The 23,743-nt window shown below is 49.2% G+C and overlaps 1 protein-coding gene across 2 annotated transcripts in view; it reads right to left on the bottom strand.

Annotated features, from left to right (window-relative positions):
• The window catches only part of TTC17 (tetratricopeptide repeat domain 17), a 119,687-nt gene extending 96,540 nt beyond the window's left edge, over nucleotides 1-23,147 (bottom strand). For both annotated transcript variants that reach the window (XM_056133254.1, XM_056133245.1), the window contains exon 1: nucleotides 22,981-23,147. In XM_056133254.1, the coding sequence (XP_055989229.1) occupies nucleotides 22,981-23,139 (159 nt within the window). In that variant the 5' untranslated portion in view covers nucleotides 23,140-23,147. The remainder of the gene's footprint in view (nucleotides 1-22,980) is intronic.
• Between the last annotated feature and the right edge of the window lie 596 nt (nucleotides 23,148-23,743).

The raw sequence follows: 23,743 nt of genomic DNA on the forward strand, positions 1-23,743 counted from the left end.
AGTTAACAGTTTACTTTTTTTCGACTATCTATTTAACATTACTTCAACCGCCACTATTCGATAAAATTCAAGTACTAAACACTCAGTAAAATTCAAGAGGTGTTTCAAAAGTGACCACAGGTGAGTTTCAGCCAAGAGAATGACAGGTTCAATGACCGTGCCTAGAGCTCCAACCGGAAAGGGCAGGCTCCTGATGCAGATGAAGTCGCTATGACTTGCTGGTCATAGGGGAAATACTCAGCGGAATGTTCGGTAGAGAGTGAGGACATCCGTTCCTGCAGTCAACCACAGACAGGGTAGCGAGAGCCAGCAGCCCTGGCTCCCTGCGGCTACAGTGACTCATTGGCCCAGCTTCATGAATCTGGGACGAGATGCAAGCCGTGCTGCTAAAGTTCATGGGGACACCGGTCTTTGGGCTGAAAACTCTGTGGCGCTCCTGGGAGGGGGGTGGGGTGGGTGGGATGAGTCCTCGCTTTGTCGAAGCCTGGGCGGCTGCGCCCACACCCCACAGCCGCTGCCATGCCAAGGGCCCAACATCACTGTCACCTGGCTGATCTCTGCCGAGCTGTCCAACTGATGAAAATTCCAGGCATACGGGTTTTCCGAGTGAAAACTCTGGGATCTTCTCAGAGTAGGGGTGGACTGCCTCCCTCAGTCCCCATACTTCTGGAAGCCCTGGCAGCCACACCCACCTCCCACAGCTTCCACCACATAAACCTCCTCCCACGGCTTCCACCACATAAACTCATCAGCCCAGATCCTGAGGTTTCCAGATCATGACTCCTCCAGATTCCACCAGACTGACAGCCCACTAGGAACACACCAAATTAGATGGGAAAGTAGTATATAAAGAAACTTAGCTCAATAAGCACAGCGGGTAGAGCGTTTGCTTTGTACACAGCTGACCTGGTTGGCCCAGGTTTGATTCCTCCGCCCCTCTCGGAGAGGCCGGCAAGCTACCGAGAATATTTCGCCTGCACAGCAAAGCCTGGCAAGCTACCCTTTATGTATTCCGATATGCCAAACACAGTAACAACAAGTCTCACAACTTGTTGGGCCCACTACTGGGCCCGCTCGAGAAACTGATGAACAACGGGACAATGACAATGACAGCTCAATAAGGAAAAACAAAAATAACACAGAAGGCTCAACGAGCAACAAACAGCTAGTAAACCCTCAACAATTTGATGACCCCACTACATGACAACAATTTTCACGAATTTTCTTTTACTGAAGTACTTTTTGATGACTCAATCAGCCATTTTGTTGTAACAAGCAAATATAAAATGATTTTGTGCCTGCTGAGGGGGCAGGTTTGGGGAATTGGGCAGTGGGTGGGAAACGAGGTGGGCAAAAGTGGAGGGAAGGGGCCGGAGCGATAGTATAGCAGGTGTAGGGCATTTGCCTTGCACACAGCCAATCCAGGACCTGGGTTCCATCCCAGCATCCCATGTTTCCCCGAGCACCTCCAGAAATTCCTGAGTGCAGAGCCAGAAGGAACCTCTGAGCATTACCAGGTGTAACCCAAACAGCAAGAAAAATAAAAAAGTGGAGGGAGGGAAGGTCATACTGGTGTGGAACTGGTGTTAGAACACTGAACACATGAAACTGTATTATGAACAACTTCATAATCCAGTGTTTAAGTAAAGTATTGCAAAATCACAAGGGGGCTGTCTGTCTCTATGTCCTAAAAATAGAAGCAATAAAAGAATATTCTAAAACACCTATTTTTAAATTGCAGAAGCCATACCTCAAAGAAAAAAATAATCTCGAGATAAATTTTGTAATTACAACTCATGTTTAATGAATGATAAATAAATAACTGCATAGGCAAGATGTAAGGGGAAAAAAAGGTTTTTCACACACTGGCTGCCAGTTTAAACATTTTCTTCTGGTTTGGAGGGTCATTTGACAACACATGACAAGAAAAACTGTCTACAGTACACACCCTTTGATCTAGCTGCATTAAACTTTGGGAAACTATGCCATAGACATTCTTAAGTAAAGTATTTACACATATGCTCACAACATAATCAGCTGCAAAAGGAATGAGAAACAACCTGAACTTGATCAGTCTGGGCACAGGGAAATGCAGTAGGGTGGAATGGGATACAGAAAACATGATCAATGGTATAGAAAGGCATTCGCAACGTACAGTCAGCTACAAACAAGAGTAACAAGTATACTTATGCTATTTTTGCTTTAAAAAATTACAGGTATTTTTACAGGTATACACGTGTCTGAACATGCATAAATGGAATTGGTTTGCAGTGGCTTTGTTTGGGAAGAGGGATTAAGAGGATAAATCTACACTTTTACTCTGTACAACCGCACTTCAAAAAGTCATCTATCGTGTACACAAAACACCCTGACAATAACGGAAAAATTCTCTCACATACACACACACTTAGCTTCTGGCTTTCAGAGAGCCTAGGGGTGAGAGATGAAACTCCTACTATTCTGCCGTGCCCCACTGTCAAACTAAAGGTCAGCCCTCCAGGAAATTCTACTGTGAGAACGAAATTTGTTTTGCAGCTGCTAAGAAACTACCATTAGTTAGTTCAGTTCAATGAACGGATTTTAGAGCTAGCTTTTTATTGGGGGAAAGGGAGGTGAGGGGCTAGTTCTTAAATACAAGATAGCTTTGCTCTTTACAACTTGGCGAATGTTTTCAAAGGGCTATTTTTAAAAGAGGGCATAATGACAAGATGAATAATGTTGGATGGTAGCTTTCATGATAACAACCGGACAATGCTGAGTGACCACAGGCCAAACTCACTGGGGGGTCTTTACTTATTCCACACCATCTCAGAAAAGCCAGTCCGGGGTCCTGTTCACTCATGCTTTCATGGCCACAATTAACTACGTAATTATTATATCGCCATGGATAATGACCAGCTCCCAAAGGCTTGCTTTTAAGAATGACCCTTTAATGACCCCTTGGCTTGAGAGTAAAGCTGGGCCCTGATGTGACAGTCACAGTCACATAGCAGTGAGGTTCCTATTTGACTATCTGAGCTACAAATTCCTTCCATCAAACAATCAGAACTATCAAAGGTCTATAAGCAAAATGCTAGGTTTATCTCAATAAGGGCTGGAAAAACTTCAATTTTCTTTTCATAGCAGTCACGTGGGTAGGGTAGGGAAAGCAACTATAATGAATTGAACAGAAACTGATTCCATCAATCTTTTTTCACAAAACTGGGATATTAATTGGGACATACCGATAACTAAAAATATTTTTGGAGTCTAGAGAGAGGGTATGGCGGGTCAGGCGTTTGCCTTGCATGTTGCTGATCCAGGTTTGATCCCGGGCACCTCAGAGAGTCCCCCAAACACCTCCAGAAGTGATCCCTGAGCATGAAGTCAGGAGAAAGTCCTGAGCAATGCCAGGCATGGCCCAGAGAAACAAAACAAAAATTTTAGTTTGCCAGTCTACGAAACAATGTGAAATATTTTGAGTCCCAGGGCAAATACTGAAACATAGGCTAGCCACAGTCTAAAGCTTCTCTAAAACTACGTTTTGTCCAACTAAACCAAGGCTCCAGTTAGCAGTGGCGATTGATTTCTGAGCAGTCAAGTTGCTCACAGGCAGTCAGTCCTCTATGCCCTTAAGTCACCTATTCCTAACAAAGCACCACTAAGAAATACAAATTTCCTGACTGTCGGCTAAGTATATCCACTACTGTAAGAACAGGGGCTGGGGAGAGGTACTGAACTTGCCTTGCATGGAGGTTTCGTCCTCCGTACTCTGAATGTTCCCCTGAGCAGAGCCAGGAGTACCACTGACCAGCACCAGGAGTAAGCCCTGAGCACCCCCGAGCATAGCAACAAAACAAAACACAACAGAAAGTGGGAGGGGTGCTGGACCACAAAGTGAAAAAAGGTTAAAAAGACCTGAAATTTCGCCTTCTGAGATACCTGCTTTTAGATACTGATCATTTCAAGAATGGTAAATATTTAAAGGAACCAATCTCTATCAGAGTATTCTTCCCTCTCTTGGCTCTTATTATTTTGGGGGAGAGAAAGGTTTGGGCCACACATAGCAGTGCTTTGGAGGTACTCCTGGCTCTGTGCTCATAGGGTCACTCCCAGCAATACTCAAGGGGCTTGTGTGGTGCCAAGGATTGGCTGGGGCGAGTCACATTGTGAGCCAAGTGCCTTAAACCCTCTATTATTTCTCTGACCCCATTTATTATTAAAACAGTTTTAATAAAACAAAATAATTTTGTAATAAAAAAAGCTTTACAAAAAAATTCTGAACCCTGACCATTAAGTAATTTTTTCTCTTTTTAGTGGCATTTGCTTTGCATGCAGCCAGACCGGCTGAGCCCAGTTCTATTCCTCCGCCCCTCTCAGAGAGCCTGGCAAGCTACTGAGAGTATCCTGCCCGCATGGCAAAGCCTGGCAAGCTACCCATGACGTATTCGATATGCCAAACACAGTAACAATTGTCACAATGGAGACGTTACTGGGCCCGCTCGAGCAAATCGATGAACAACGGGAGGACAGTGCTACAGTGGTCTTTATCCCTCAACTAGAGCTCATTTTTTCCATGTTCGTAGTTTTTGGAAGACAGAAGTGTAAGTACTTAAAACCCTCATAAAGTATCTTGGCATTTGATATATACTATATTGCTGTAATCTAGATGTGAACATGGTAGGTTGTAGTCAATTTTATGAGAACATTCATATTAAGTAGTCATCCTTTTTCTAACTGATATGCAAGTTGTTCACCATTTTTCAACACAGGCAACAAATGAACTTCTCTTCTTATAAAACTGCTATCATTCTACAATTTGTTGTTTTTGATTTGGGGTCACACTGGCGATGCTCAGGGGTTACTCCTGACTCTGCACTCAGGAATTATTCCTGGCAGTGCTCTGGGGACTATATGGGATGCCAGAGACAGAACACAGGTGGGCCACGTGCCAGGCAAATGCCCTACCCTCTGTACTATCACTCCGGCCCCTCATTCTACACTTTCCTTTTAATTGGATATTGGTCTACTCTTACTTACATAGGTATTCTAAACACAAAAGCACTTTGTAGATGGACAGACTTTCACATTGACATTCATGCACACTAACTTACGTGCACCCCCAGAATTCTAGTTTCCATATATCAACCAGTTGATATCTTTTACCCAGGCTTCACTTTATGTCACAAGGAAAGATAGAAGTAACTTACTGAATAAAGAAAGCAATTTACAATTGGACAAGGAAAGAAAAACGAAAAGCTGGATCAGGACAAGAATCACAGACACTTTGACATCACTTTGATACTTCCCAGTTATATACTTAATATACTCCTAGAGAGATCAAAAAAATTCAGCTGCTCAGCTGGAGATATTTTAAACATGACTCAGAAGTGACTCTCATTCTAGCAGCAGATATTCACTGAACAGCGCCTGACCGAGATGTCCAGGCTCTAATTCCCAGAGCGCAAGTGTGTTGCGTTACGTGTCGAAAGGGAATTAAGGCAGTTGATGAGAATCAAGATTGCTATTTACAGTCCCTTAATTAAGGCTGACGATAGCCTACTTTACTCAAGTGGGCCCAAAGGTTTCAAAGATCCTTAAAAGTGGAGGGACCGTGGGGCCAGAGCAATAGTACAGTGGGTGGGGCGCTTGCTGGGTTTGCTGGGGTACAGTTCCCAAACCTGCAAGAAGTGATCCCTGAGAGCAGAGCCAGGAGCAGGCTAGCAGGCCTTGAGCACAGCACGTGTGGCCCCCAACACACACACACACACACACACACACACACACACACACACACACGGACCTGAGAGAAGGGCGGGGAAGGCACTTGTTCTGCACGTGCCTGGCCCTGACGGATCCCCTCATACTGCATAGGGTCTCCTAAGCGCACCAAGGAATGATCCAGAGAGCAGAGCCAGGAGTAAGCCCTTGACACCACGGGGTGTGGTCCCCCAAACAAACCTCCTCCAAAAAGTGGAAGAGGAAAGTCAGAGAGGACTAAGAGGACTAAAAAGGACTAAGACTTTTTAAGAGAGATGCCGTGTCACTAGATGCACAATGAGAGGACGTGAAGAGCCAATGCATGTCACTAGATGTACGAGAGGACGTGAAGAGCCAATGACAGGGGCAGCTTTTCCACACCAACTCTGGTCAAGGAAACGGGCTCGGCCCTAACGCCTGCAGACCGAGGACTGCCGTCCCCGGATTCCAGCTCCTGGAAGTCTGCGGTCTCATCTTCAGATTGACACTTCTATTAAAAGAATTGTTATTTTTTAAAACAACTAGTATTGTGGAATTTTGTATTGCTGTTTTTTTCTGTTTCTTTGGTTATTTCTGTCTCAAGACCGGACCGGGAGGGTGGGGGTGGTGCTCGGTGCTTACTCTCGGGGGCTTGTGGGGACCATCTGTGGCACTGGGGATCGAAATTGAGCCAGCCACTTGCTAGGCAAAGTGCCTAACCCACTGGGCGATCTGTGCAGCCCAAGAGTGGGAATTTTTTTTATAGCAACAGAAAATGTATTATAAACACCCACTGAGTTTCAGGCATAATGGTGATGAATAAAAACAGATGTGCATGTAAATTCTTCCTTTTTTTTTTTCCTGAGTGACAATTGCTATTTGTATTTATCTAAACCCTGTAATCTCAGAATACATATCAAGCTTCGAGACAAGACTTAGCCCCTTCTTTCCATCCAACTTTTGTTTGCTTATTGTTGTAACGAAGGTAACATGCCTCTAATAGCGCTCAAACCTTTATTGTTCTTGCGTACAGCTGCTGTGCCACCCCACCTCCACTGTCCTCATGTCACCCCTGGTCCACCTCTTCATCACCTCCCTCTTCTCCTCCGGCCCTGCTTTGGTAATCTTGGTTTCGTAATCCAACGCCAAAGATCTGCCATTGTTCTACACTGTCTATTCCCTTGTGTTTGTACTTCAGCTCTCAGCGAGACGGGTGCTGTAGGCTGAGTTTTATGTCCTGCACATCCTGATGCTAAAGCCCTACCCCAGACTGACAATAATCAAGGATGGGTTTGGGGAGGGTATCAGGCTTAGGTGAGACCATGTGGCTGGGCGAATGGGATTCGTGCCCTGCTAAGAGGAGACACCAGAGGGGTGGGAGTGAAAGTATAGCGGACAGGGCACTTGCCTTGCACGTCCATGACTGGGTTCGATCCCTGGCACCCCATCTGGTCCCCCTGAGTCTCACCAGGTGTGACTGATCTCTGAGCTCAGAGCCAGGAATAATCTCTGAGCAATGCCAGCTGTGGCTCCGGCCCTGGGGTGGGTAGCACTGTGCACTGTCCTCCCATTGTTCATTGATTTGCTCAAGTGGGCCCAGTAAAGTCTTCATTGTGAGACTTGTTGTTACCGTGTTTGGCATATTGAATACGTCACGGGTAGCTTGCCAGGCTTTGCTGTGCGGGCGAGATACTCTTGGTAGCTTGCTGGGCTCTCCAAGAGGGGCTGAGGAATCGAACTTGGGACAGCCAGGTGCAAGACAAATGCCCTACCCACTGTGCTATTGCTCCAGCCCTTGGGGTGGGTGAAGGAAAGAAAAAGAGGAGTCAAGAGTTTGGTTTCTTCTTTTTTTGCCACTAGAGAGGACGGCAGGACACAGGTTGAAGCAAGGCAGGGAGAGAGCGAGCCCTGGCAGTACCCTCCCCTGCTGGCACTCTGATCCTGGACTTCAGCCTCCGGAACTGCGCGGACGAGGAGAACGTTGCATAAGCCACCTGTTTATGGCATTTTGTTGTGGCAGTCTAAGCTCAAATTCGATATTAAACTCTTGGAAAGGAGACACTAAAATCAGTGCCAGAAAATGAACCGCAGTAACTTCCTCTTTCCCCAGGTGATGACAAACGCAACTGCTAGGAAACTGCTTGTTACTTTATAGTGGAAATTGCTGCTCTTAAAAAATAAAAAAAATAAAAGGAGAAATGAATCAAGTTCAACTTGATTACTCATCAAAACAGGAGGAGTATCAACTGTGAGGGGAAGAAATCAGCGTGACTAAATTTTTGGATTTGGTCTTGGGCCACACCCATGGAGCTCTTGGATCACTCCTGGCTGGGCTTGAGGGACCAGGTGCGGTTCTGGGGATCAAACCTTGGGTCTGTTGCGTGCAAGGCAAGTGCCCTATCCACTGTAGTATTTAGCCCCCCACCCCCCACCCCCGACTAATTTCTTTTACTGCAATATCAGCAAGTGTGAAACATCCAAGAATGACAACGGTTCGATTTTTCTATGGAGATAACAAAACCAAACAAAACTTCCTTTTCATATGTCCACCCCAGATTGCAACACTGCTTAGTTTAAGGGAGTGGCTGAAATAGTCTTTCACTAGACTTCTTTTAAAAAAAAAAATCAATTTATCTGTTGTTACTGTTGGAGTGAAAGCACAGCGGTAGGGCGTTTGCCTTGCACGCGGCCAACCCAACTGTCCCGGGTTCAATTCCTCTGCCCCTCTCGGAGGCCCGGCAAGCTACTGAGAGTATCCCGCCCACACGGCAAAGCCTGGTAAGCTACCCATGACGTATTCGATATGCCAAACACAGTAACAAGTCTCACGATGGAGATGTTACTGGGCCTGCTAGAGCAAATCGATTATCAACGGGAGGACAGTAACAGTGACGGTGACTGTTTTTGGGCTGGAGCAATAGCACAGCGGGTAGGGCATTAGCCTTGCACGCAGCCGACCAGGGTTCAATTCCTCCAACCCTCTAGGAGAGCCCAGCAAGTTACCGAGAGTATCTTGCCCATGCGACAGAGCCTGGTAAGCTCCCCGTGATATGCCAAAAAAACAGTAACAACAAGTCTCACAATGGAGACGTTACTGGTGCCTGCTAGAGCAAATCGATGAACAACAGGAGGACAGTGCCACAGTGCTACTGTTTTTGGGAGAGGTGGTGCTCAAGGCTAATTCTGGGCGCGGTTTGGGAGACCACATGGGATGCTGGAGATTGAAGCCAGGGCAGCTGCGTGCTTGGCAAGCGTGCAGTACTATTTACCTGCTGCACTATCTCTGCGGCCCTTCACTTAACTTGTGCTGGGATATGAGCCAACGTTTGACCTATCTCAATACTGCGAGCACATTTTCAAACCGATACAAGGTTCCTGAAGCAATCCTTCCAGAAGACGGTTTGATAATAAATATCTAGAAAAACGTAATCTAATGTATTCTTCAAAGTGGAAAATCCCATCCCAAATAATTCATTGCAGGTACATATGACTCAATCTACCCAAAGAAGCATGCAAAGATACATGCGCTAACACATCACCATTATGAGAAAAACCAGGGCAGAATCTAAATATCCCTCAACAAGGAACATGCTTAACAACCTAGAGAAAATCCATACCACTGAGTACCATGCAGTGTGTAATTGAACCCCCATCACGCAGTCATCAGGGAGAAAGAGGGACACCACAGATATTTAAGTTTTATTCATATTTACTGAATAAAAGCTAATCGTGACATTAAATGTTTCCAGTTGTGTGTTACCAGAAAAGGGAACATGTCTGCAAATGCAAAGTAACTTTCTTGGAATGACAGACAAATAATTCCAAATGATTGCTTCCAGGACCTTGCGGAACTTTCACTGTGCATTTTATAACTTTTTTCTTTTTTCTGGGGGGTTGGGGTGGGGAATTTATAGTGGAAATTGCTGCTTTTAAAAAAATTAAAAAATAAAAGGAGAAATGAATCAACTTCAACTTGATTACTCATCAAAACAGGAGGAGTATCAACTGTGAGGGGAAGAAATCAGTGTGGGTCAGCAGCCTGCCAAAGAGGTGCGCTGGTGGACCAGGCAAATCATATTGGTCCACAGGCCGTCCAATATGAGGGCTTGAGGATCTGTTGCTGTTCGGGTCTCTGGTGATGGGACACCCGAGTCACCCTAGGCCTCTGGGCTGCATCTGGTGGTGCCCTGAACCACTAGGAGCCGGGAATTGAATCCAGGTGGGAAGTGTGTTAGGATGTGTCCGAACTCCCGCTGATCTCTCAGCCCAAACATTTCCTTTTCAGAAGAGTAGATTATTTCTTAATGATCCAGTATTTGAATCTTTAACTCAATGATAAAACTGCAAATGATTTAAAACAAACCAAAAAATACTGAATTCTGATGACTATTTCCCTGGAGAGATTGCACAAGCCTTTTTAGGCTGGTGGCAATGTTTCACCCTGCAGAACAGGCTATGGAGTCAGGTGGGAGCCTGGGTTCATTCTGCTCCTTCCTCCTGTGTGGCCTTCGGCAAGGAATGGAACCAGAGGCAGCCAGAAGTTCCATGCCTAGATTTCCCCAGATCTGTCTGACGGACAGTAAGAGGCGCTAAGTCCTAGGGAAGCACGTGGTAAAGTGACACAGAGATATTTGATTTCGATAATGAAAGTTCCACAAACAACATTAATTGAACACACTCGGGGGCTGGATCTCTTCGTGGCCGATCCCATGCACCTCACACTCAGAACATTCGAATCTGTGTTCACCCAGATGCAAGGGAACTAGGTCTGCCTAGGGGAGCAAGGAGCACACAAAAGACACTCAGCAAATCCTTGCTCGAATGAAAACGTTCCCGACTCCATTTCTCCACTGGGTTACCTTGGTCACGTGCTACTCTCTGGAGCTGTTCTATAGATTAAAATACCTGTCACATTCACTAATAATAAAAAAAGTAAATAAATACAAAATTTAAAAAATAAAATAAAATATCCGCCTCAACGTCCCAGCAAGCAGTCGGGATTCACCACTGGGGGGTGGAGGGTGGGGGGAAGGGGCCCTCCTGCCAGTCACCTGACTTTAATTTAAAAATAACTAGTCAGGCTTGGCATATGGCTCCTGAGCACTTGCCTTGTGTGTATGAGGAGGCCTGGTTACACAGAGACAGAGGCAAACAATCAACCAACTAAGGATGTCGGAGGGAAAGAGAAAGCTGAAATAAAGAGCAGATCTGAAATACATAAATGAGGATGGAGAGAGAGCTCAGCGGTAAGGTACTTGCCCTGTATGTGGCCATTTGTTCCCCGAGCTGCTGGGAGAGACCCTTGAGCACAGAGGCAGGATGAGACCCTGGGGACCACTGGGTGGGACCACAAACACTCCTCCCTAAAAACACCACAGATGAGGGGCCAGGGGATGAGGCTCAGGGACAGAACGCTTCCCGGCAGGCCTGAGGCTGGGGGTCCTATCCCTTGCTCGACCCCACCAATCCCAGTGGCGCTGCCATCTGTGATCTGCGGCACTGCAATCAAGAGAAGCGTGAGAACGCTGGGGCTCGCTTGGCGGCCCAGTCATGAGTGAGTACTGCCGGCCACTGCAACCACCACAGCCAAGGAAAGTGGGGGGAAAGGCAAGATGCAAGTCAAGAGCTACGGGATGCTAAAGGCGCCTGTATTGCCAGTGTGAGGCCACGAGTGTGATCCCCAGTGCCACCGAGATCAGGTGTGGGTGCTCCTCCCAACCCAATAAATAAAAGATCACTACAGCTGCTCTGGGGAGAACAAGACTCACCAGGACAAAAAGTGGCTGTGATAAAATAACAAAATATGAGATTAATACCCAAGAATAGCTGAGATCAGCACCAGGAGTATTACTCCATAGCTTAGAGGCCAGCCGGGTATTCTAGGGCAAAGGGCAGCTCAGATAGAGAAGGGAGCACCAAATAAAGGGTGTTTGGAGGATCCTCCCAGGAGGGGAGATGCATGTCGAAAGTAAACTATGGACTGAACATGTTTACCACTCAATGCCTCTTTTGCTGACCACAACACCCAAAAGGAGAGAGAGAACAGGGGGGAATGCCCTGCCACAGTGGCAGGGTGGAATGGGGGGATGGGGGGGGGGAGGGATATTATCCATGGTGGTGGAAAATGGGCACTGGTGGAGGGATGGGTATTTGGTCATTGTATAAACGAAACCCAAACACAAAAATTTGTAAATCTACAACTGTACCTCATGGTGTTTCACTAATAAAAAAAAAAGTGGCTGTGAGGAGAGAGGTTAGGAGGAGACTGCATAGGTTCAGGAGAGAGACAGACCCTAACTCCTCAAATTATGGGCTGTGGTCTTAAATGGAGTCTAGCAATCTTCGGCCATTGTTTTGGGGCCACACCTGGCAGTGCTCAGGGCTTACTCCGGTGCTCTAGAATCACAGCAGTGTGCAGGGCACGCACCCTACCCGTTGTCCCATCTCTCAGGCCAGCCACTACTTTTGTTTTTGTTTTTGGGCCACTCCCGGTGGTGTTCAGGCGTTATTCCTGGCTCTGCACTCAGGGATCACTCCTGGCAGGTTTGGAAGACCATATGGGGTGCCAACAGCTGTTGGCCGCTCTGGCCAGGGTCACTTAGTTTTTTTTTTTTTAATCTGTTTCAAAATAAATTTAGGGTGTATTATCAGAAAAAGTCTTCCTTGTATACCTATTTTATACACTTGCATACCTGGGGTTGTGTAAAAACTTCTCCGGTACCAAGGGACCCATGAATGGAAGGATTTGTGGTAAGAGCAGGGTAGGAGGAGCAGAGGCCCAGGAGAAAGTTAGCTTGGCCCATGGTGCATTCTGGAATCCTGACAGACGAAGCAGATGTGAGAAGAGCCAGTGAAGGGAGCAGATCTCCAGATCTGAGCGATCCAGCAACAAGTGGGGAGGCAGGTGGAGATTCCCCGCCAGGAGACAGCTCTGGGGCTGCTGCCCTGGGGCCGAGGGGCTATTTCACGCCACCAGATGGCAGAAGAGTGTGTGGGGAGCACACATGCAGAGAGAAGCTACAGGGGTCCCAAGACTGAAGACTCCCAGAGCCAAGGTGAAGCCTGAGAGGTCAGGGTGAGGGACCTGGTCCCGGCAGTCAGCTCAGGGCAGTGGGGGGACCCGGTGGGCTGGCACCGGGGATTTCTGCGGAACCCTGGGCATCACACCGTCAGGAGCAGCTCCCCGCCCCCACGGCACAGAGTTGGAAATAGCTGGAAATAGCTCCCACAACACTGCCAGGTGTGGCGCCCTGACAGACTGGAAACAATTCAAAGCCAGTGGGCTGATGGCAAATCCCAGGGTGCCAAGTGATCAAGAAGATGATTGAGAACTGAGGGTCGGGTCTGGGCAGAGGGAGCACCAAGAGTCACCTCGCAGAGAGGGCAACTCCCTGCCACCCACCATGAAGCAAGGCTGAGCTCCTGGGACCCTGCTCCCTGCTGGGGCCCTTCGCAGAGCGCAAAGCTGATGGGACATGTCAGCCCACCCTGCAGGCGAGCCTGGATCCAACCTTGCCGTCGGGGTGAATTCTGTTCATGTTCATGGCAACTGCCATACCCCCCCCGGCCTGACCCCTCCTCAAAAGCACAGTGGCCCCGCCCCTGCAGTCCACATCTGCCTTCTAGGTGTTTTTGGAGGTGGGAAGGAAAGGGACAGGCCATACCCAGAAGTGCTCAGGAGCTACTGATTCCTGGCTAGGTGTTTGGGCAATTATTGCTGGCAGGGCTCGCCTGGTAGCAGGGATCCAACTGGGGTCGGCTGCATGCACCGCATGTGTCTTAGCCCTGTATTATCTCTCCGATTTCTTTGTCCTTCTGGATCATTATTTTTTTTTTCCATGCTTATGATGCTTGCTTGCTTGCTTGGGCTGGAGCGATAGATAGCACAGCGGGTAGGGAGTTTGCCTTGCAAGTGGCCAACATGGGCGACCTGGGTTCGATTCCTCCACCCCTCTTGGAGAGCCTGGCAAGCTACCGAGAGTATCTCACCTGCATGGCAAAGCCTAGCAAGCTACCTGTGGCGTATTCGATATGCCAAACACAGTAACAACAAAGTCTCACAATGGAGACGTTACTGGGCCTGCTCGAGCAAATCGATGAACAATGGGAGGACAGTGACAGTGACATGATGCTTGCTTATCATTTTTACCTCACTGCCTGCATCTTTTTTACTGTGGGGTGGTGGTGGGGGAGGTGGGGGAGCCACACCTGGCAGGGCTCAGGGGACCATGCTGTGTCAGGGATTGAACTTGGGCATCCCGCATGCTGTTGAGCCGACTTGTGCAATTGTGCGATGCAACCTCAGGGACTCAGAGGTCAGCTACTCTCAGGCACACGATGTGACCCACACAAAGGGCAAGCACGGATGCTGGAACCAGAGCGCCTCCCGGCTGGCACAGCAGCTGGCCTGCAGGCCTCAGGGTTGACTCGCTGATGGAAAGCCCTTCTCTGAGATTGGCTCCAGATGAAACGGCCATGGGGGTGAGCGTTCCAACTGCTGGAACATGGTTTAAGTTCTAGAGGCTGGGAACCGCTCCTCAAACTTCCTTCTTACTGCAAACACCACGATCCCGCCCCCGCAGGAGTGCTGTGTGGCAGCTTGCATGGTTAAGCAGAGTGGGAGAGGCTGGTCACTCCCTACAAGGAGCGTGCGTGTCTGTGCATGAAAGGACATGCAGAGAAGGCCTCCCCAGGAAGTGGCTTATTTGACTGGGGCTATTCTAGGTGTTTCTATAGGAAAGAGTTTGGGTCAGCCAGCAAGGGGTTCTCAGGAAAACAACAAGATTCAAGAAGAAAAGAGAGCACAGCAAGACTGAGCCTGGGGCTTAGGGGGGTAGGGGCACGCAAGAAGAAGGGCCAGATCACTAAGTTGTGCTAAAAAGGGGGCTAGAGCTATAGCACAGAGGGTAGGGTGTTTGCCTTGCATGCAGCCAACCCAGGTTCGATCCCCAGCATCCCATATGGCCCCCCAAGCACTGCTGCGAGTGGTTCCTGAGTGCAGAGCCAGGAGTAACCCCTAAGCACCACCGGGTGTGACCTAAAAAGCAAAAAACAAACAAACAAACAAAAAAAGAGACACACTAAAGAATGGGCACCATAAGCAGATTGTGATGGGTTGATGGTGAAAGGCCCTTTCAATATGTCAGTTCGTTTAGGAAAATGCCAGGACACAGGTAAAGGGAAAATTGAGTTCAGAGGGGGTCATGAAACACTTGAGGGACCCACCACTCATTGTGAAAGGAACACAGAGTGATTAGAGAGGTCTGGAATCTATCAACCTGGGGCAAAGGTCTGAGCTGCAGAAGCTGGGAGAGAGAGAGCCTAAGAGGCCGGGCTAAAGGAGCCCCTGGCACAGTACTGCCTGGGGTGGCCCAGAAGCCAAAAGATGTACACAAAAATAGCTGAGGCATGGTGGGGGGAAAAAGTCAAAAGCCATATGCTGAGCACCTCTATGACATCGTAAGTCCAAAGAAAGAGAGGGGCCGGAGAGATAGTACAGCAGCTAGGGTGTTTGCCTTGTATGTTGCTGACCTGGGTTCAGTTCCTGGCATCCCACATGGTCTCCCAAGCCTACCAGGAGTAACCCCTGAGCACTGCTGGGTGCGAGCCCCAAAACAAATGAGAGAGAGATACAGAGACAGAGACAGAGAGACAGAGAGATTACTTGTGGCAAAGAGGCCAAGAGAAGAGTGGTGGGTCAGAGAGCTAGTATAGGGGGTAAGGTGCTTGCCGTATATGTGGCCAAGCCCAGTTCAAATCCCAGCATGGCATATGGTCCCCCAAGCATTGCCAAGAATGATCCCTGAGCACTGATGGCTGGGGCCCAGATCCTCTTCCATTGCACCAAGCCCTCTCCAGGCCCCCAATCCAAAAAAAAAAGATAAGGCCTGAAGAAGAAATAAGACATTTGGTGTATTACTTATACCAAGTTTCTCTGAATAACCCACAGTGAACCATCTGGGTCAGAATGTCATGGGAAACAGATCTGGAGACTTGGGCAGTGACAGTCCAGTGACACGAGGATCTACTTTCCTGGCAAGCACAAGGCTGAGGGGCAAGAATCCCATTTCTGGCCTCAGTGTAACTCCTGTAGCTCTGTGTGTGTGTGTGTGTGTGTGTGTGTGTGTGTGTGTGTGTGTGCGCGCGCGCACCTGTGCGCACAAGCTCTGGCTGCTGCAACCACCACAACAATGAAGGGAAGGGGAAAGGAAAGAGAAAGCAGAATCCTTGATTTTGTCGCCAGCCCCTGGAATCAGACACACCAAATGGCCTGGGACTCTGTATTTCAGAAAGCACCTGCCCCCTGGATTACTTGTATGCTAAGGAAAGTTGGATGACCACTTATGTAGGCCAGAGAAACAGCACAGGGGTTAAAGTGACCGCTGTGCTTGCAGGTGGCCTTGGCTGGATCCCGGCTCACAACCCCATGGTCCCCCAGGATCAGTGAGAGCGATCCTCAAACACAGAACTGAGAGTAGTTCCTGAGCCCTACCAAGTGTGGCCAAAACCCACTTCCCTTCAAACACCAGGAAAAAGAAAAAAAACAAAACCCACTTATCTAGATGACTAAAAGAGTTGGGGGGAGTTGGGGAGAAAAAGGTTAAGGAGTTACAGCTTGCTCACCTCCAAAGAAAAATAAGAGTTTTGTGTCACAGTACCTAACAGTAACTAGCATGTCCATCAAACACATGGCTGATGCAAAGTGGATAGACAGGACTTGTTCAATAAACAGCTGGGGAAAATATTTATAAAGCGATTGTTGGATAACATTTGGTTAGTCTTGCTCCTCCCTGCTCCTCCCGCAGGGAGCTTATTTTACTGAGCTACTCCCACAACAGTGCCCCTGAGGCACACCCAATTTCATCAAGCACTAATAATCCTACATTACTTTTCTTTTTCCTCTATGTCACACGCATGGTTTATTTAGCAATGGCCTTTTTGTATAGAACAGGATGACAGTTGATGCTATGTTTTTGTAACATGGGAATTAATAGACTCCAAATAATATTTACTCCTGGCATCCATCATATTTACCTGACTTAAGCCTCAGTTGCCCTTACTTCCTAACACCCCCAAAAGGCGGGTCCCGATGAAGAGACTGGATGGACCCAGGGCAAGCTGTAAACTACCCAGGCATCAGAAAGGGATAAGCTAAGTGCCATAAGTATAACAAGTTAAGAGCATGGTCATGGAACAAACTCTGTCATGACCCAAAGAGAAGGAACTGAATAAGGACCTTGCTGGGGTTAGGAAAAACTAACCTGGCCTGAGGACTGTAGTCTGGGATATATAGCGAGATGTCCCCAAGAAGAGCCAACCTTTAGGCTTAATATCTCTCTTACTGTGTCCATATAAAATGAATAGAAATATTATAAGAAGTAAATTTACTATGATCGTTTAAATGGATTACTAGCTGAGGAAAGGAGAAAGCAATACACCCTAGATGGAATCCCACCCCTGAGCGGATCTCCTAGTAATCTAGAAAGCTGAACCCTCAGATGAGACTTTGTCCTTGAGTTAATCCCCTAGAGATACCCCTGAAGGAGTGGCTTTGCCTCTGTTTGTTGTTATAATGTCCAACCCCATCTATGGGTACCCCCACCCTTCACGGTTTCTATATAACTATGCTGTAAGGGGTAGGAGGAGACTAGAGAGACTAGACGATAACGAAGTAGAGGACTTTGAGGTCTACGAGGAGACTAGGATGATGGAGCTATGGCCACTGGGACTATGACCAAGACCATGATTGTGCTGTAAGGAAGAGACCAGACTACGCTGGGGAGAAGAGAGAAATAAACCGAGTACCGACCAGCCTGGGGCCCAGTCCCTGTTTCTCCTTTCCCCTGGACTGTACACTCAGTCCCGCATGCCCACATGCCTTTTCTTTTGAAACTCACAAGTGATCACTAGTCTCCGTATACTGCGTCCATTCCTAAGGTCCTATTTTGTAGGTAATAGACAAATAATAGTGGAAATACCTAAAATACAGGACTGAGAAGGGTTTTCAGGCTCATGTCTAGGACCAAATGCAAAAGTTCAGCAGGTGTCTAGCTAGTTGGTGGCTTATCACAGCATTTTAAGTAAATCCCTTAATGTACAAACATAGAAGCAAAGCTCAGTGTCCAAAAGGCAGATTCTGTCCTGAAAAGCACTAGCGCTGTCAGCTTCATAGACGCAAGAAAACGGTTTCTCACAGACAAACAACACCACTTCACATCACACTAGAGCAAATCACTCCTTCACGAAGAAGCTGAATCAGACCAATAGACTGGACTTAGCCAGTCTGTCCAAATAAACCTGAGCACCCTTCCTCGGGTCTTAGAGACTGAGGTAGGCAGGTGTCAAACAGTTCTTTGCCAATGCTGCTAAGCTTCTGAGCATCAGTTTGCCAAAAACTTCATTTGTTCTGAGCAGGTAAAAGGAGGTTTATTCCAAAGACATTTATTTCACAGCAGGCAAAATGGCTAAATTACTCCCAGACTAATTCATGCCTATTTGGGACCCTCAATTATTCCCACAACCCAAACAGGGAGGCGACCACACAACATTTTACACAAGTAAACTTGGAAAGAGAAACCATTTCCTTCACTACTCCCAAATTTGCATTTATTTTATTTCAATTTTTTTTTTAAATCTATGGTACTATGGGAGAGGAAATAAACTAAGTACAAGGTTCTTGCTTTTTAAGGAACTAGTATAGATGGAGCAATAGCACAGCGGGTAGGGCGTTCGCCCTTACAAGCGGCCAACACAACATGGCCGACCCGAGTTCGATTCCTCCGCCCCTCTCGGAGAGCCCGGCAAGCTACCGAGAGTATTCGATATGCCAGACACAGTAACAACAAAGTCTCCAATGGAGACGTTACTGGGCCCGCTCGAGCAAATCGACGATCAACGGGAGGGCCTTTACCTTTACCTTTACCTTTAGTATAGATACATTAGCTACTTACAGCTACCAACAAAAGTCATTCGTTAGTTGTGTTTGTTCAGGTAATTTTCTCAATGAGTTGTATCCTAGATCCCTCAAAAATTTTTCTTCCCAAATCTAAAATAGCAAAAGTTCTAATCAAAAAAGGGGACAGATGGTACATTTGTCAAAGAAATTAACTCTGTAATGTTTTAAGACAAATAAAAAAGGTAACACTATTTAAGAATTGAAACCTGAAGAAAAAGCATATCCAGGCTCTATACTGACTGCTTATGAAGCCAAACTTCCAGATTCAATAAACCTACAACTAGCAAACTGGTAACAATTTGGAAATTCATCATTAACCTAGTAATTCGGAACAACCAATGTGATTGGCGGGGTGTGTGTGTGTGGGGGGCCCACCTGGCAATGCTCAGGAGTTACTCCTGGCTCTGCACTCAGGAATCCCTCTGGCAGTGTTCAGGGGACCGTGTGCCATGCAGGGGATCAAACCTGGTCAGCCGAGTGCAAAGCCAGCGCCTTACCTGCTGTACTATTTCTCCAACTTCAAGAAATGTGATTTTTTAACACAGAAATTACATTAGTCTCCTATACCAACCAGGCTAAGGTTTATCTAACTTCCAGGCCCTTATGCTGAAAATGAAAGTGCCACGGAAGCCTTAGAGATAGCACAAGGGTTCAACCTGGCCAACCCAGCACCTTACATGGTTCCCTGGCCTCACCAGGAGTGATTTCTGATCACAGACCCAGGAAGAAGCCCTGAGCACCACCAAGGTGTGGCCCCCAAACAACATACACAAAAAGAGTGCCTCACTCTTTAGGCTTTATAAAGAACGTCAGTATGAAACAAAATCAATATAAAAATATTACCTCGAAGTATAAAGGTAAAGGTAAGGTAAAGGCCCTCCCGTTGATCGTCGATTTGCTCGAGCGGGCCCAGTAACGTCTCCATTGGAGACTTTGTTGTTACTGTGTCTGGCATATTGAATACTCTCGGTAGCTTGCCGGGCTCTCCGAGAGGGGCGGAGGAATCGAACTCGGGTCGGCCATGTTGGCCGCTTGTAAGGCGAACGCCCTACCCGCTGTGCTATTGCTCCAGCCCTCGAAGTATACGTTTCACAATACAGCCAACCAAAAGACCCACTGCCAAATTAAACCGAAGATCCCTCTAGCAACCTCCAGCACTGCCTCCCCCCCCCACCCCCCTTGCCTGGTAAGGACCCTGGCTTGCATGAGGTGGGTGTTTTCCTAGTTCCGCTGTGTAAGTGCAGAAATGTGTCAAAGGCTGAAGCTGAAAGAACAGAGACCAGGAGGTGGGGAGGAAGTTTCTGTGGTGGTCCCCTTACTGCCCTCTGGGATTCAAGGGCACCCCAGAAAGCTGATGGCAAGAACATCTAGAAGGTGTGCCTCCTAACAGAGCAGAGAGTGCAGAAGGGAACATTCCCCCCAGCTGCCAAGCCAAATGACGGCAGTCTCCGCCACACGCGCCATCAGTGCAGGATTCAGAAGCCGGCGATAGTAGTCAGATCACTGTTTCTTTATTCATAGGCAGTTTTTCCTTCAGATCATACAACTTCCTTCTCCTTGCTTATTTTTATTCTTGTTGACACCAACTTTTTCCTCCATTCTATATAAAAGTTGGTGTCAACAAGGAAGTACCAGAAAATTCGCTTAAAAAATCACATAGTAAAGAAATATTGTTGTCTTGCTTTGTTTTCGGGCCGTATCCAGGGGTGCCCAGGAGGCTACTCTGGGTTCCTGACGGTGCTGGAGACTGAACCTGGGTCCCCTTCGCACAAAACCAGTTGAGCAGCCTTTGCCACCTAGAAATCTCGCTTTCCGAACTTTAAGCCTAACTACTCTGAGCTGGGGTGACTAAACAGAGATGCAGAAAAGTCTTTAGCTTTCACACCCACACTGAAACATGCATAAATTTTTTATCACGGGCAAAAATAAGAAATTCCTGGGGTGGGGAAGGAGGGGGGCATGGGAGAGGCAGTAGAGCAAGTAGGCAACTTGCCTTGCATGTGGCTGATCCGGGTTCAATCTCAGGCACCCCATATTGTCCCAAGTACCCCCAGAAGTGATCCCTGAGCACAGAGCTAGGAGTAAGCCCTGAGCATCACTGGGTGTGCCCCCCCCCCAAACCGAAAGGAATAAGTTAAAACAAATTCCATATATTCTTCTATGTTCTTGCTGCAGTGTTCAGTGTACAAAGAACACATTTCTACCAGGTTTCCCTTTTCAGAGGGGTGGCTTCCTCCAGTAGACTGGCAGGCAGGGCCCCCAAATGGAAGGCGTCAATGTCACAGAGACTAAATACCTGTGGTCAAAACCCAAACTACAAAAGAGCTCCTTCACAGCAGGGGGACTTAATCCCAGTCCACCTGGGGGGGGGGGTCTCCCCTACCTTCATCAACAGACTGTCAACAGAAAACAAAAGGAGGTGAGACTCAGTCAGGACTTACTGAAGATTTCCACACCTCGTGGGGCCGAAGGATCAAGTGATAATACAGTAGGTGGGCGCTTGCCCTGCACGGAGCAGGCAGGCCAGAGTTCAATCCCCAAACCCTTATATGCAGGCTTTGCAATGTCTTCCAAGCGCTTCTGAAACACATGGTCTATGTTTTCCATTTCAGCTGGCATGGCTAAAGACTTTTTTTGTTTTGGGGTCCAATGTTAAGTCAGGTAAAAAGAAAAAGGCCCCTCAGAGGAAGTCTGTCTTTTCTCAAATCACTCACCAACACTGATGCTGTTTCAAAAGTGTGTGCTTAGCACCTTTGTGTGTGTGTGTGTGTGTGTGTGTGTGTGTGTTGTGTGTGTAGGGGGGCGGTGAAGGAGGGGGGCGAGGAAGGTGAAAAAAAAAATCCGCCATCCCACTGAACGCTCAGAGTTGGACCCTCACTGTCGGACCAAAGCAAACCTGTTTCTGTCTCCTCTATCACGCCCGATCCATCATACACAACCCAAAGGTCTGGTTTTTGGCTGACCGTGGCTAATGCTGATGAGGTGGTCAGTGATGCTCTCTCTTGCACTGTTGGTATTGGTGCTGGGGGGGAAAGGTGTGTGTGGGGGGGCGGTGGGAAACCATGCATTCTGCATCCGCAGCGTCTGCTGGACTTTTCCAGATTGCTGCTCCTCGAGGCTGCTGGAAGTCATCGAGTTGACCGAGATTCTCCATCAGAACAGGCGCAGGCGCACACGCACACACACGCACACGCACACGCACACATACACGCACACAAGTTTACTTAAATTCTTCAGTGCGCACACACACGCGCACACACACACATACAGAGTCTTGTGGCAGCTCCCCCCTACACTCCCCCCCCCCAAAAAAAACCAATAAACGCAGACCATCCCCTAACATTACATAAGAAAACAGCAAGCAGCCAGCCCTCTAGGGAAAGTGTGCAGGGCCTGCGGAAACGGCACATCCTGGTCCCCGGGAGGGCTGGGGCGCAGAACTGGGGGAAAAGGCACCGTGCAGGAGGCGAGCCGGGGGGCGGGTGGCAGGCCACAGGGTGAGCGAGAGGCACCTGCGGGCAGGCCGGGCTAGGCAAGGGGACGGGTGTATGTGTGTGTGTGTGTGTGGGGGGGTGGTCCTGGCTGTGGCCAGTGTGGGGTCCCCTGCCCGCCCCCCGCCCGACGGCAAACGGGCGCCCAGACGAGAGCCGCACAGTCCGGGGCGCGTTGTGTTGCGTTGCGTTGCGTTGCGTTGCGATGCGGCCGGCGCAGGAAGGGGCAGTCAGCGACACGCAGCCCAGGCCCCCCCGCAGCCGCCCAAACTGTCACTGCCCCGGGGACCCACACGCGCGCGCCCCCCCCCCCATCCCCCCGGAGAGGACACCTGCTTTCTTCCTCTCCTCGGGGAGGCAAGAGGGAGGGTGGGCTGGTGACGCCGCCGCGTGGGCCCGAGGAGGGGGGGGGGGGACTGTGAGGTTTGGGCCGAGCACGAGGAACAAACGTCGCCAGGGCCCGACCCCCACCCCTGCATCCCCGCCCCCCAGCCTGTCCACCACGCAGTGCCCGCGGCGGCGCGCGGACCCCGGGGGGAAGGGTGCAAGGGGGAGATCTGGCCGGACGGCGGCGGTGCCGCGGGGCAGCCGGGCGGCGCCGGGGCCGGGGCGCCCGGGACCCCCCACCCCGGAAGCGTGGGAGGGGGCGGGGGGCGGGGCCCAAACAGCCCCGAGCCCGCCAGCCCGTCCGCCCGCCCGGGGAATCCCCCCGCGCGCCGACGGCCGAGAGGGGCAACCCTCCCCCACCACACACACGCACACACACGCACGCACACACGCACACACACACACACACACACACACCCCGGCCGCTACCTGCTGCTGGATCTTCCCGTCCTCCGTGACGACCCAGTGCGTGGTGGCGAGGGCCCCGCGGGCCGCCACGCTCAGCAAGGCGGAAAGGCTGAGGAACCAGCCTGGGCCGGAGCCCGGCGGCAGCTCGCACCGGCCGCGGACCCCGACTGCTGCCGCCATCTTGCCCCCCCCCCCTCCGGCCCGGCCGCTCGCTCCGGAAGCGGAAGTGGGTCCCCGCTGCCCGCCATCTTGGGGAGGTCATCGGCGCTGGAAGAGGAGGAGCCGGGGGGCGGGGGGGGGGGGCGGCTCTCAGCTCGCGCGAACCACCCACTGGCGGCACCGTGCTGCAAGTTCGCTCGGTGCAAGTTGCTGGGAAGAGTTGTCGCCTTCCCGGGGTGGGGGAGCCCCAGCTCTGCGCCTGGCCCGCCTTTCAGGACAGAGAGAGACCTCTCTTGGGATGGGTGTCGTTTGCCTGTACGTGAATGAACCGTGCAAGTTTTCAGTTTGTGGATTTTATTTATTTTTTTTTGGCTAGGGCCCGGTGGCTTGAATTTTGAGACTTAGAATAGAGTTTGTTGGACCAGCCAAGTAGCTAGCTCGGAGCACTGGAGGGTGTAAGTTTGCCTGCAGGAGGTCTGGGTTGCATCCTGACGTTGTGCTTGACTCTAGAGTGCCAGCGGGAGCGACTCACTTGGCTGCAATTGTGAAATTTTGAAAGGTCACATTTTGTCCCATGTGGTCCCAGGTGGCTGAATTGTGGTAGGGCAGGTTTGGGGCACGGCAG

This window comes from Sorex fumeus, unplaced genomic scaffold (genome assembly GCF_029834395.1).
Source record: "Sorex fumeus unplaced genomic scaffold, SorFum_2.1 ptg000007l, whole genome shotgun sequence".
Lineage (NCBI taxonomy): Eukaryota > Metazoa > Chordata > Mammalia > Eulipotyphla > Soricidae > Sorex > Sorex fumeus.